The sequence below is a fragment of the Parasteatoda tepidariorum genome, chromosome 1 (genome assembly GCF_982258835.1).
Source record: "Parasteatoda tepidariorum strain Cologne lab strain chromosome 1, Ptep-v5.0, whole genome shotgun sequence".
Taxonomy (NCBI): domain Eukaryota; kingdom Metazoa; phylum Arthropoda; class Arachnida; order Araneae; family Theridiidae; genus Parasteatoda; species Parasteatoda tepidariorum.
Window position 1 is genome coordinate 7,116,193 of NC_141755.1, and position 13,344 is coordinate 7,129,536.

Genomic DNA, 13,344 nt, shown 5'->3' on the forward strand with positions numbered 1-13,344 from the left:
ACAGGGGGCAGATAATGTGGACAGTTTTCACAAATTTGCTGTAAAGTTTGCTAATCATTCTTTTGAACTTATCTAGCATTTATTTTTCTATCGATAAATAAATAGATCTAGCTTATTCAAACTATTTATCTAGCATTCAGTTTGAATGGTACATAAGCTAATTTTGATGATTTTTTTTCTATGCTGGATAGTAATGTACAACTTGATAGTAAGGAATATATACCACTGGATAGTATGGTAGCGTATTTTTTAAATACTTCCACTAATAAAAAAAGCATGTGTAAAATCAGTAGCTAATGAAGTTGAACTTTTATTTAATGAACTAAAAACTCAAACATGATGAATAAAATTATTATTATTATATTTTAAAAAAAATTACAAATCAAAGACCAATATTAACTGTAAAAAGGTGTTGTAATTTAATTATTTACTCAAGAGATTCAAGAAATTTGCTAAATTACATTCACTGTAAAGAATTCCGGATCAAATTACGGTATAAAGTATACCGGTACTTTGGGTGCATCATCCTTAAAATCCAGTTTCACCGTTAAATATTATACCGTAATTTTTACAGTAATATTTATTTATAGTGATTCGGTGCTGGCAACCTGAGTGCCGGTAAGTTGTTTATTACCGAAAGTTGATTCGGAATTTTTTTATAGTGTTCATTTTTACAAAGTTTTGCAACTCACTATCTACTCTAATAACCCCTCCCCCCTAAAAAATAAATAAAATAAACTAATATAAAGAAATAAATTGCTTTGAAAACGCATTTAACTTTATATTTTTATCATTATTTTACTTAAAGGAAACTGAGTTTTAAAATGAAAGGACGATAATTTACGATCAATTTAAGACTCATTTTTGGAATCATTTTTTGAGTTCATATTTTACAAACAAAATTTATATGCTATTAAAAAAGTTTGTGTTTCTATTACTACGTAGAATGTATAATTCATGCGCAATTAAAGTGTTCAGTTAAAATAGATGCATACAAGTATCCATTTGAATTGAAAGTAATTTAAAAATGCTTGTTGTTCCCTTAAAGTAGATCATTTTTATGCATTTTTAAGTGGTTTTTAAAATTATTTTACCTAATGAGTTTACGACTGTCTAAGAAAAATATTTTTTTAAAAAAGACTTAAATATGCAAACATAGTTTTTTTATATTATATGAATAAAAAAATGTTTTTAATTCTTAATTTTAATTTTTTAATTTTTCTAATCCTAAAATATAAAAATTTAGAATAATTAGCGATTGCCACTTGAAGTAATTATCTTTTAAAACTATCATTGAAATAATACTTCTGAAAGCTTGTTAAGTTTTATTAATAAAAGCTTCTCTTAATATATTATTACAAATTACATTTTTGCGGCTCATTCAGTATATTATTATTTTTAACCAAATTCAAAATAAAGGTATTAAAAATAAACGAACTATCAATATTTATGTAAGTATACAATCCTAAAGATTATCTAATTTGCTTATGACCTCGGTTATTTTAAATTTATTTAATTAAATTCATTCATTTCCATACACCTTACGCAATGTTTTATAAACGCCATTTCTGTCACTTCAAGCGTAATAGGAAATATGTTTTCTTAAAATATTAGTCTCAAATTTTTTTTATAACTTTATCTATTTGTGTAAATGTTTTTTGAAAACATGACAATAAATCTATCAAACATGACGTGAAAGAAGTTTTATTTATGAGAATGGAATATTCTTTGGTTTCTTCGAACTCAGCGTGTTTTAGCACTTAAATCAAAGTTATAATATTGCTGCAGACATTGAACGTTTCATTATGAATTAATATGCTATTTATTTTGGCGCATTTAACTCAAAGCCGGCACAAAAATGCATTATATTACGCATTTCCGAGTATTAGCCACTAGGAGGTCTTTTACAAAAATGTACCTAAATTTTATTCTTTACATAAAACTGGTTAACTAATGTAATGGTAATGTGCTATGTACGACAACAGAATAAAAAGAATTTTAAACGAATGAAAAACGTTTCGAATGACTAACGTTTTGCCTGTAAGAGACTGGGAAAATCTTGCTGCGGCAATATAAGGCAATTGGTAAATGCGCAGATTCGAAAACAACTTGAGGAATTTTTTCTTATAAATTTAACTCAGTGGTGCTTTGTAAATTCCCAGAGGGGAATTTCTTGCTGTACTTTTATCATTCATTAACATTTTAGAGCCGCATTTTTGTTTTATTTGTTTTTCTAGAAATATGGTAAATAAGTTCGTATTTTTTCGTAGCTTTTGAGAAAGTAAAGAATATTTATAATAATAAAATGAAATTAGTCATCGAAGCATGATATACACTTCTCTCGAATGTTTTGAAATTGAAGTAATAAACAAAAGGAAAATCTATTTACTAAACTTAAATAAATATTTGCAAGTATTCTTTTTTCTTCTTTTTCTTGATTATCATCGTCTCACGAAAAAAGCCTTTACGATATAATGCATGATTAGTATGTTAAATATTAAGATGTAATTAGCAAATTTTTTTAACCCAAGTTGTTTCAACAATTATTAATTCAGAGCTTTTAATTAATTAGTCGACCATAGCTATAAAGAACTATGATGATTGTTCCTTTTGGTTAAAACTATCAGAATATGATAAAATGTGCCGCGTTTCTTGCTGCAAAAAAGCTCAGTGATTTTTACCGAAGTGCTTTCCCAGTGACTTTTGATAAAATTAACTATAAAATGTGTTCCTTGTTAATAAAAGTTTTAAAATTTGGTAAGTTTATCAAAATACTTCACAGCATGGTATACGAACCAGTTATTTGGTTAAATTTACTTTTCAGTTTAGTATTTTTACTATACTTCCGGTAATAAGAAACATAATTTTAAAAATCATAATTTCCGATTTACAAAATTGCTAAATAAATACTTTAAATATACTTTTACTAGAAATGTTATCACCATACAAATCACCATCATATTACATGTATACCTTGATGCTATATGAAATATTGTTAGTGATATTTGAATAACAAATAAATTCAATAAAAAAATAAAACTCTATAACAAAATAATTAAAATAAATAAAGCATTTCTTACATTTTAATTTTTTTTTCGTTTCACTACTCAACATTTATTATGTGTTTTAGATGTTTAAACTAAATTTATAATATAATAGTTGGTTACCTGAATTGCTTAATTAAAATTTATAAAGAAATTTGTGAAAAAAAAGAACGTTTTGTGCAAGGAAAGGTAATTTCTTAAAACAAACTGTAATAATTCTTTTATTTTATTCCCTAATCAATCCGTCTTGTTTTAAATAGAATTTCTGTCTTATCAAAAATAATATGACTTTGATTGGTTTGCTTTATACTAAAATATTGTTAAAAAATTATAAAAATAATTAAATATTAAAAAAATGTAAAACATTAAAAAATTAAACAAAAATTGAATCAAGAGCTTGAAAATATTATAAGGAACAAAATACCTGTAATCATAGAAATAAACAGCTAAGGTAGCTGGATATCCTGTTATTGCTGTTACCAGTGCCATAACCAAAACACTTATCACGATAACAGTTACTGTGCTTACAACTCCTCCAAAAGGCCACCTAATTTAATAAACTATTATTAAAATGACTGTATTGTTGGTATGATAATTTCACCATTTAACCTTAAGAGTAATATCATAACATTATTTATTAAAGATGAAATTAACTATTACAGTAATACAGTAAATATGTGTTCATTTTTCGCAATGAAAGAATTTATAACCATTAATGCATACAAAAATATTTTGTTATTACAAATGATGAATTGTTTCATTGATAAAAAGTGCCATAGATAAAAAAAAATTTACGACTTTGTTTTTCATATTTCTCAGTTTAGGAAATTAAAGACCATCAAATAATATCAACTAGTCTTAAAATCTTTGAAATGATCATATTGCACTGTGAAAGAAATCCCGAATCAAATTGGGGTAAAAACCACCGTAAAATCCATATTTACCGAAGCATGTTACAGAATGAAAAATCTGATGTACCTTAATTTCTACCGAATAGTTACCGTAAAACCACTGAATGATTTAATTACAGAAATATAACAGTAAAATGTACGGAATAATATTTTGCAGGTAACATTTACGGTAAAATGGATTTTACGGAAAAATTAGGTACTTTAGGAAATACATTTTTTTTTAGAAAATGTTTGTTTACATAAATGCTTAACTGTCAATATTTGTCTTTTTTGGAATAAAATATACTAAAGAAGAAAAAAATTTAATTTTCCTGAAATAATCTTCGAAACGAAAAGCATTTAATGTACTTGTTTATTACGCAACTAGTTTACGTAAAAGGATAAAAAATGAATCATTTATTAAATTTGGAAAAAAAATGGTTTGTAATAAAATATCCAGCTAATTAACAAATTCGAAATTTTTTTAGTACCATTAGATAGGTATTTTTAGTTTTACAAAAGAAACTTTTTGTATTACAGAAAATATCGAACTGATTCTTCAATGTTTCATATTAAAGAATTAATGTATTTTTATGCTTTTAATTTTTATTGAAAATAATAACTTGTAAAGCGATTACTTTAATAAGACATTTATATTCTTAATTATGTTAAAAACTAGACAGTGTTTTGTCCTTCTTCTCAAATATAACACGAAAAATCAAACACGGAAAGTTAAAGGATCAATACTTTTCAAGAAACTAATTTTTTAAAGTTTTTGTAGATATAATTTAAAAACAGTAAGAATTTGCAATAACAACCAAAAAATATTTAAAAAAAACGATAGATGTGATATATTTACCTGTGAAGTGCATATACTAGTACCGCAGTTATAATGAAAACATGAACCATAGTTGGAAAAAACCAGCTTTGATAAAGGCACTAAAAGAAAAGAGTTATTCTATTTAAAATAGCATTAACAACTTAATGTGAATGTTTTAGTACCACGAAATTAAAAATAAAACCATTAAAAGTAAAACTAATAAGTAAGGCCCGGATTTTGATGACATTTGCATTTTTATGCATTTTTTGCATTTTTGGACATTTTTTGTCTTTTAGAGCATTTTTTTAGATTTATAGGGCATTTTTCTTTAAAATTTGGGGCGTATTTTGCATTTTAATGCATTTTTTAAAGTTTTTTGTTAATTTTTTCCAATTTTTACTATTTTTTATCAATTTTCATTATTACACTGGCTTCCAAACAATGAAGAAAATCTATAGAATATTAACAGGTGAAGCAAAATCTTTTCAAATTGAAGAAGAATTGTCAGTAAGTGAGACCGTCTTTTTCGAGTACGCACCTATAACATCAGTAGACGTTGAAAGAAAAGCTTCTGCAGGAATGAAAATTTACTTTCAGACAAGAGACGCTCGCTTACATTTCAAATTATCAAGAAACATTTAATAATCCAATGTAATTCTGATATTTAGTAATATTATGAGATGGAAGTTGCTATGTCCATTAAAGTTTCTTTGCAAAATAAAAATATTTTGGTGTCAATATATTTTCCTTTTTTTGTTATTTTAGGATAAAAAACATATTTTTTAAACTTTAATAAACGTAGAACAAGTATTGCATTGCTTTATATTTTTTAAATGACTCATAATAATTTTAAAGACCGAAATATTTTTTAAATTCAATATTTTTACTTTATTTAAGGCATTTTTTGCGCAATTTTTGCATTTTTAAGAGCATTTTTGGCCCTTTTTAAGGGCATTTTTTGCACTTTTTAAGGGCATTAGTTGAGATTTTTTAGGTCATCAAAATCCGGGCTCTACTAATAAGCATAATATAAATAGTAGTCGTATGTAGATTTTTATATCATAACCTTTTCCTATTGCTTTACAAATAAATATATTTTTTTTGAGAAAGGACAAATCAACAAAACATTTGATATTAATTTACAACATTACACAAATTTTTTAACTCACTTTTTTTAACAAGGAAGAAAACGATAAAAAAAAACAATTTAATCTTGGTGCGAATGATTTTTTTTGTTTTGTTTTGAATGAAGTATTCTACAATTAGAGAATACGGTTGTACGAATAGCGTTTATATTATAACAATCTCTATTATATAAAACGCTAATACGTACGTATCAATAAAACCGATGATATTTCTCTTCTCGCGCTGGCAACAGTTTTCATTTTTAATTGATTGGATTCGGCGCGCAAGAGCACGTAGTGAGCAACCAGATAACAATAACCAGAGTGAGTATTATCAGGTTGTTCAATTCAGATTCATGCACTAAAAACATGACAATATTTAGTTTAAACTCAATTAGGAATTAATTAATTAATTGAAGTGAGAATGCTTTAAAAGGCCGCTGTTGAATTGATATTTTTCTACTGGGAGCTACCTAAACGTCTGAAAAACATTTAAGTGTTTGTATTGAATGCATTGAATTTTTTTTATATTTCGCGTTTATTTATGCATTGAATTTTCACGCTTTAAAATGCAGAATATTAGTGAAGCAATATTTGATAATTTATTTTGCTAATATGTTTCTTATTTAGCTAATGTTGTGATTTTTTCACCATGTACAATCTAAATAGCTAATATACTTTTTTAAAAGCCAATAAGAACATTGGTAGAATTCTTCTACATAAGTACAATACTATGTCTTTGATGATAAAATACTATGTCTTTGATGATAATATATTATGTCTTTGTGCTAGAACATTGTGTTCATTGGCGAGCGAGGGCAGCAAGCCATGGTTCACGGCGTGAACCACATAGGATTGCGTAGCAATTCTCGGGGGTTGGCGAGCGTTAGCGAGCAGGGGGCGGAGCCTCCTAGTAATACTATAAATTTCAAACAGTTTCTGGATAGAGTTCTAATTCAGATATGAAATTGCTTACCTTAAAAAAATTAAAACTGTTACCGTAAAAAATTGTGTTTTACTTAAGAGGTAAAGTTTTGATTCAAATTTTTAAATTTAAATTTTCGGGATTAACTTTTTAAAACTCAAATATTAAAATTTCCGATTGCAGAGAAAATAATTTTAAATTAAAGTAAGCCATGGCACTGTTCTTTATCAGCAGGATGAGTAAAAATTTGCGGTAAAGATTTAAGTTTTTAGATAATTTATAACTTAATAATTGTTTCGAAATTGACAAAATTAGTTTCATATAGTATCTCCTAACTATCTAAGAAACTATCTATAAAAACAATTTATCCTATTGGCGAGTGACATATTGGGTATCTTTGATATTAGTTAATTTCAAAATACTGAACCTTAAAGAACACTGTGAAAATTACAGTAAAAAATATCAATCTCTCTCTTTTTTTTACTATAGCATCTCCTTTTACCATGAAATTCCTTTTTTTTCGGACATTGTTATGGAATGAGAAATCTGATACGCCTTAATTTTTACAGAAATAATTATAGTAAAATCACAAAAATAATCACTGAATCACTTATTATAAAATCACTTATTGTAAAATTGTTGAATAATTATTGCAAAATCACTAATTAAATGAATATTACTGTAAAAATTACGGTATAATTTTTAACGGTAAATACTGTTTTAACTGATGATGGACCCTAAGAGACGGTACTGTATACCATAATTTGATTCATAATCATTTAGAGTGAATACATTGTTTTTCCTATCTTGCCTGATATGTAGTCTCCTCTGTATATAAGTAGAAATAAGCTGGAGAGTAAGTCGAAAAAAAAAACATGATTGAATTGTAAAAACATGAAACTGAACTTAACTCCGTTGTTTTAATAAATGTTATTGGCCCTACATACAAATAAAGGAAAAGCTAAGTGGACAAAAGCTCAGTAACTATTTTGGTGAGATTTGTTGCTATCTTATTTGTCCTCTTTCTTATATTTACAACATTGACCTATTTTGCTAAGTCGAACTTTCAATAATTCGAGACTTTTTGCGATCTTATTTTATCCTTATTTAACTAGATGATATTGACAACAGATCAGACCAATTTAAAGGTATATAAGAGAATAGAAGATAAGACAAATTTCTATAAATTTACTTGTTATATTAACAAAATTTTAACACTTATAAATGTCACTTTTGAAGGGAAATAAGTTGTTCTTACTATATCATAGGGTCCCAAGAAGTTTTGAATAAAGAGCAAATTCATCCACCAACTTTTTTTGCAATTGTTTACAGGCGATTCTACAAAGTCTTTCCAAAGCGGTCCAGATCCAAGAGAAGGGAGTAAAAATAACAAACATCCAACTAGAACTTGCGCAAATATCATTCTACAAAAAAAAAAAAAATTTCTTTTTAACAAAATAAATAAAGGTTGTATTTGTATTTTTATTAAATGAGCTTTTTTAAACTTCACAACTAAATATTTATGTAAGTATATTATATAATCATGTAGAAACCAGTGTATTACATTAAAATATTTCTTCTAGAAATGTTTAACAAGGTGCGCAAGTTTGCACCGTAATTGCATTACTTACGTAAATTACATGAAGCGTAAATTAAGTTGTATTAAAATTAATATTCATATCTTATAATGTGAGAAAGATGTTTCACTTTCGAAATAATATATTTGTTTTCATTTTAATAACCACAAGCATATATAATTGGGAAAGGATCCACAACACAAAAATATTACAAAATTGCATCATCATTAAATAAGTGTATTTATTGGAAGTAATCCTTAAGTAATGTATTCATTAATTATTTAATATTTTTTTAAAAATAAAATAAATTTGAACACTTTTCTAGTTTAATTGTTTTCTTAAAAATTTCAGTTTCAATTAATTGAAAAATTTAAGTTTTTTAAATCTTAATTCATTAGTAAAATTTTAAAAAATTTTTATTAATTTGGAAAATTTCAATAAAAGTTTAATTAATTTCTAAAATTTTAACTAATAGAAAAGTTTTAATCAAATTTAAATAATTTAATTATTTTTTAAGTTTTAATTCATTTTAATTAATTAGTTGAAGGTGAAAATAAAGTAAAATTTGTTCTTATTTATGATGTGCAATTTAGTCTCCATAGTTTAGTTAGTTTTAAGAAGCATCGAAAGGCACTTTTGGCTCTACTGAAAAAAATAAACAGTATAATTGGGTATTTTCAACTTGAGAAAAAAATTATCATATTTGAAGTCACCCCCTCGAAGCATTCAGCATGAGTCCTAGAACGTGAAGATCCGATCATTAAATCAAAAGTTATTCAGGGTTGACTGTTTTTTTTTGGAGAACTGTGCATAAATTTCAATTCATATAAATGACTAGTTTATCTTTCATAAAAAGAAAAAAAATTGAAGCTGCTAATGTAAGCATAATCACAACAATTAATAGAAACATAAGCTGAGTAAATACAAAAACAAATTTAAAAAAAAAGGTACTGTGGATCTTTGGAAAGTTTATTGACGGTGAGTGTTTAACGTATAGAAAAATTTCATCATTTATTGCTAAAATATTAATTTGAACAAAAAGGAATCAAATTATTTTGATAACATAAAATTTATATTGCACAAACTAGTAGTCCAGAAGATTATGAATTTTGTATTAAAATAATGATCTGCAATTAAATTGATAAAATCCCCATACAGTTTTTGTCTAATTAACTTGTAATTTTATCTTTTTTTGCATCGAGAATAATTATTAGAAAATATCAAGTAGCAAAAAAAATTAATTAATTAAATTTGAGTTATTTATTTAATGTATTGAAAGCGCTTTATGCAATACCTTATAACGACCATGAATATAAACTTCAAAATATAAGGCAATATGTTTGGCCTCTTTATATTTTTCCATCTCGAATTCACAAAATAAAATCCTCTAGAATAATAAAACAATTTATTAGTTTAGTTATTCAAAACTACAGTGCATTTTAAACAAAGAACCATTTTATTTTTTAAAGAGAGATAAACAGGAAATAAATTTTCATTAGCTTACCCCAAAAAGAAGAAAGTGTCGATGCCAACGGAAGAGTTGGCAACAGCCCCAAATAAAATCTCATCGATAAACTTAGTAAAATTTAATGTATCTCCTGAAATAAGAATATGCAATACGGTAGTGTGTTAATTTTCTTTTGATTCCAATATAAAGAATGATCGCTGGTTTGCGCAATCAGTATTTAGAAGGGAAAATAACACTAATAACATGTTTAACTCTGCAAATCATTCATTTTAGCGTGCTCATTTCTGTATACTCAGATAATTAAAACGATTCATTCTGTTCTACTGAACGTAAATATAGATAATAATTAAACGTTTTTATTGAAAATCATTTGAACAGCTCAGAAACCAATACGATTAAATCGATTTATTTTCACTTTTTGCTTCGAAAAAAATTATGCACGAGATTCTGTTTTTTTTAAATGCTGCTTTGAAGCAATTTAGATTAGGTCAATAGATACTTAGCCTCATTAGTGTCTGCAAAATTCATTTAATATTGAAAATTTAGCAATTATACAGGTCAGTCGATATCTTTTAAACAGGTAATGTAAATGGAATAAAGATGAGAAATGCATGCGATTCAATAAATAATAAGGAATTAGTGAAAAAGAATACTGAGAAAATAATGAATGCATGAAATTGAACTATTTTAATGTTTTTTAAATTGTATATTCTAAAGTATTTAGAAATACATTAGGAATTATGGTTAAAAATTAGAATTTAAAAACACTAATCGTAAATTTGTTTAAATATTTATAATTTTTAATATTTTTCTATCGGGAAAAAATAGTTTCTTGCAATGCAAATGAAATTTGTCTTATTTTTAACTTAGCAATTTTCTTCTAACCAGTTAATAGAAATAGAATAAATATGAGAAATGCATGCGATTAAAGAAATAATAAGGGATCAGTAAAAGTAAAGAAAAAAAGAGCATTGAGAAAATGCTGCATGAAGCTGAACTAATGCAATTTTTTAAAATTGTATATTGTAAAGTATTTAGGAGTACATTAAAACTAAGAAATTAGAAGAATTTTAAGACACTAATCGTAAATTTGCTTAAAGATTTATAATTTTTAATATTTTTCCATCGGGAAAATTAGTTCATTACAATTTAAATCAAATATGCCCTATTTTAAACTTTCTTTTTTTAATATATTCCTTAATATATTCTTTTGTAATATCTTTTGAAAAAAATTATATATTTTTTAACTTCAATAAATTCAATAATGTTCTCGTTCTCTTTTGTGAGAATAATTCTTTTAATTTAATATAATCTAATCTTTCTAGAAATTTATTGTTCTGTTTTACAAAAGTTATTGTTTTAAAATTTGATATAAATAAATAATTGTAAAACTTATCAGTTTCTTACGCGAACTTCTTTTAGTTTCTTGAAGCAGTATAATATAAACAAAACAATATTATAAAACTAGGTGTTTGACAATTAATATGACTTAATATTAAACATGTTTGATGAAGTTTGAAACAAGATATACTTTAAATACATGCAATAAAATAATTTTGCGAAACAACTGTTAGGTTTCAAATGCATGAAACAAAATAATGTTTCTAAGGTTATTATGGCAAAACAATTGTGAAATTCTTCAAAGAGTTTAAAAAATAAAATAAAATTATGAAATATTAAAAAAATATTTTTTTTACAGAAATATTTTTTCAACCTATAAAGTAGTTACATTGTTAAAAATATTTCGACCTAAACAAATTTGACATAATCGAAAGTGAAAGCGAGATCGATGTTTTCAGCTTAGAACATAATACGGAACTAACAATACAATTTCGATGCAGTTGAAAAATTATGAGAAATACATATTAATAATTAAAGAAAAATTTCTATACTTACGAAATCTGTACAAATGTAATGGGTGTGGTAAAGCATATGTATGCAAAAATATTGAAAATAAAATATTGAAAAACGTCATTCCCTTGCAAACATCAGAGGCGTCATTATTATTGTCGCAGCATAATAGTTTTGATATACTGTGGCCCACTGAAAATTTTGAACATAAATTCACAGCTCTTTCCTTAATAGATAGGTTTTCTTTTCCATAAAATTTCCCTATGAAATAGAAATAAAATTCAGACATAAATAAAAGATGGATTACACTATGGAACAATTTTTCATTGCATTTATAGAAAAACTTGATCTTGCCTAATTCGATTTCATATTTGAAATTAGTTTTCTTCCCAATGTTACAGATTTTCTTTTAAATGATATTTTCAGTTTACTTTTGGTCGAAATGTACAAGTTTAACAACGTTATATGCAGGAAGTCTCTTAAATGGTGCAACAAACTTCCAGACGACTTCGGGAAAAACATCTGGGATTAAAGTTTCATAGGGACCCATGCCTGGAAATATCGACATACGCGGCGTTTCCATAAGTTCGCTTCCCTACTATGAACTGTTTAAGAAACAGTTTATAGGAAGTGGTGCATGATGGAATTTCTGAGCATACACTGTTAGAAATTTCTCGGAAAAATGGTTAAATAACAATTTATTGAATGGTTATTTTACCATATTTAATCAAAACAGTCAAATAACTATAAATAAAATGGTAATCCAACTGTTAAATGTGAGAAAAACAGTTTATTGATTGTTTTCATCGGCGGCTTAACACGGTTCAACTACCAAAATGTACTGAAAAAAAAACTGTTTTTTAACTGTTGCTATTGAGAAAAGCTTTTTATTAACTGCTCTCACCTAATACGGTTAAACAACCAGAATTTTATCGCTCCAACTAGAATGACCTAATGAAGCTACTTAGTTCTACACTCTCCTATGTCCATCACCTTACGAAACGACGAGCTTCTATGTTTAGTTAAATAACTACTTTTTTTTAACGTTTTTGAAAAGTGCTATCTGTAAATGGTTAAAAAAAACGTATAGTTTTGTATTCATGGTTTTATAGCCATACTTTTCGTAAATGGTTTCAAAACCATGAAGAAAAAAAATGTTCTTTACCGTAAACTTTACAGTTAATTGGATAGACGGATAGCTGCCAGTTATTTTACTATAATTTCAGAATGAAAATTTTAACAGTATATGACGGCATTTCAGGACATGTGTCCCGATGCAATTTCAATCCTGATATTATGTGTCCTAACTTTCCTAGACGTTCATCACAACATTTATGTGATCCTCTGTTGCATGTAATGTTTATAAACGTGTGCATTACTGGGAGAAACCGATTGCAGAATTGAAATCTGTGATAAGAAAATATCTAAGATCTGTTAAAAAAATCTCATACAATAGAAAACAAAAACAAAAGTGTTCCCCAGTGTCATAAAATATATTATGAGAAGATATTATGAGCAATATAAGAAATATGGATAAATGCAAGATGACTATTTTATAGTTTATTGTAATTTTCAGAAAAAAAACTGGGGCCAAAATTATTTAAAATTTAATCTGGAAATATTAGTCTCAAACGTATTATCTTTA

General features: G+C 26.0%; 1 protein-coding gene and 1 long non-coding RNA gene across 2 annotated transcripts in view; one reads left to right on the forward strand and one right to left on the reverse strand.

Annotated features, from left to right (window-relative positions):
* LOC107437201 (nose resistant to fluoxetine protein 6) overlaps positions 1 to 13,344 on the reverse strand; it is a 50,560-nt gene that overhangs the window by 11,510 nt on the left and 25,706 nt on the right. Inside the window, exons 6-11 of the mRNA XM_016049122.3 lie at positions 11,745 to 11,960; positions 9,885 to 9,978; positions 9,675 to 9,767; positions 8,062 to 8,227; positions 4,794 to 4,873; positions 3,469 to 3,591 (exon numbers count right to left, since the gene is read on the reverse strand). Of these exons, the coding sequence (XP_015904608.1) occupies positions 3,469 to 3,591; positions 4,794 to 4,873; positions 8,062 to 8,227; positions 9,675 to 9,767; positions 9,885 to 9,978; positions 11,745 to 11,960 (772 nt within the window). The remainder of the gene's footprint in view (positions 1 to 3,468; positions 3,592 to 4,793; positions 4,874 to 8,061; positions 8,228 to 9,674; positions 9,768 to 9,884; positions 9,979 to 11,744; positions 11,961 to 13,344) is intronic.
* LOC139425410 (uncharacterized) overlaps positions 1 to 13,344 on the forward strand; it is a 48,697-nt gene that overhangs the window by 7,416 nt on the left and 27,937 nt on the right. The gene's annotated exons all lie outside the window — the stretch shown is intronic.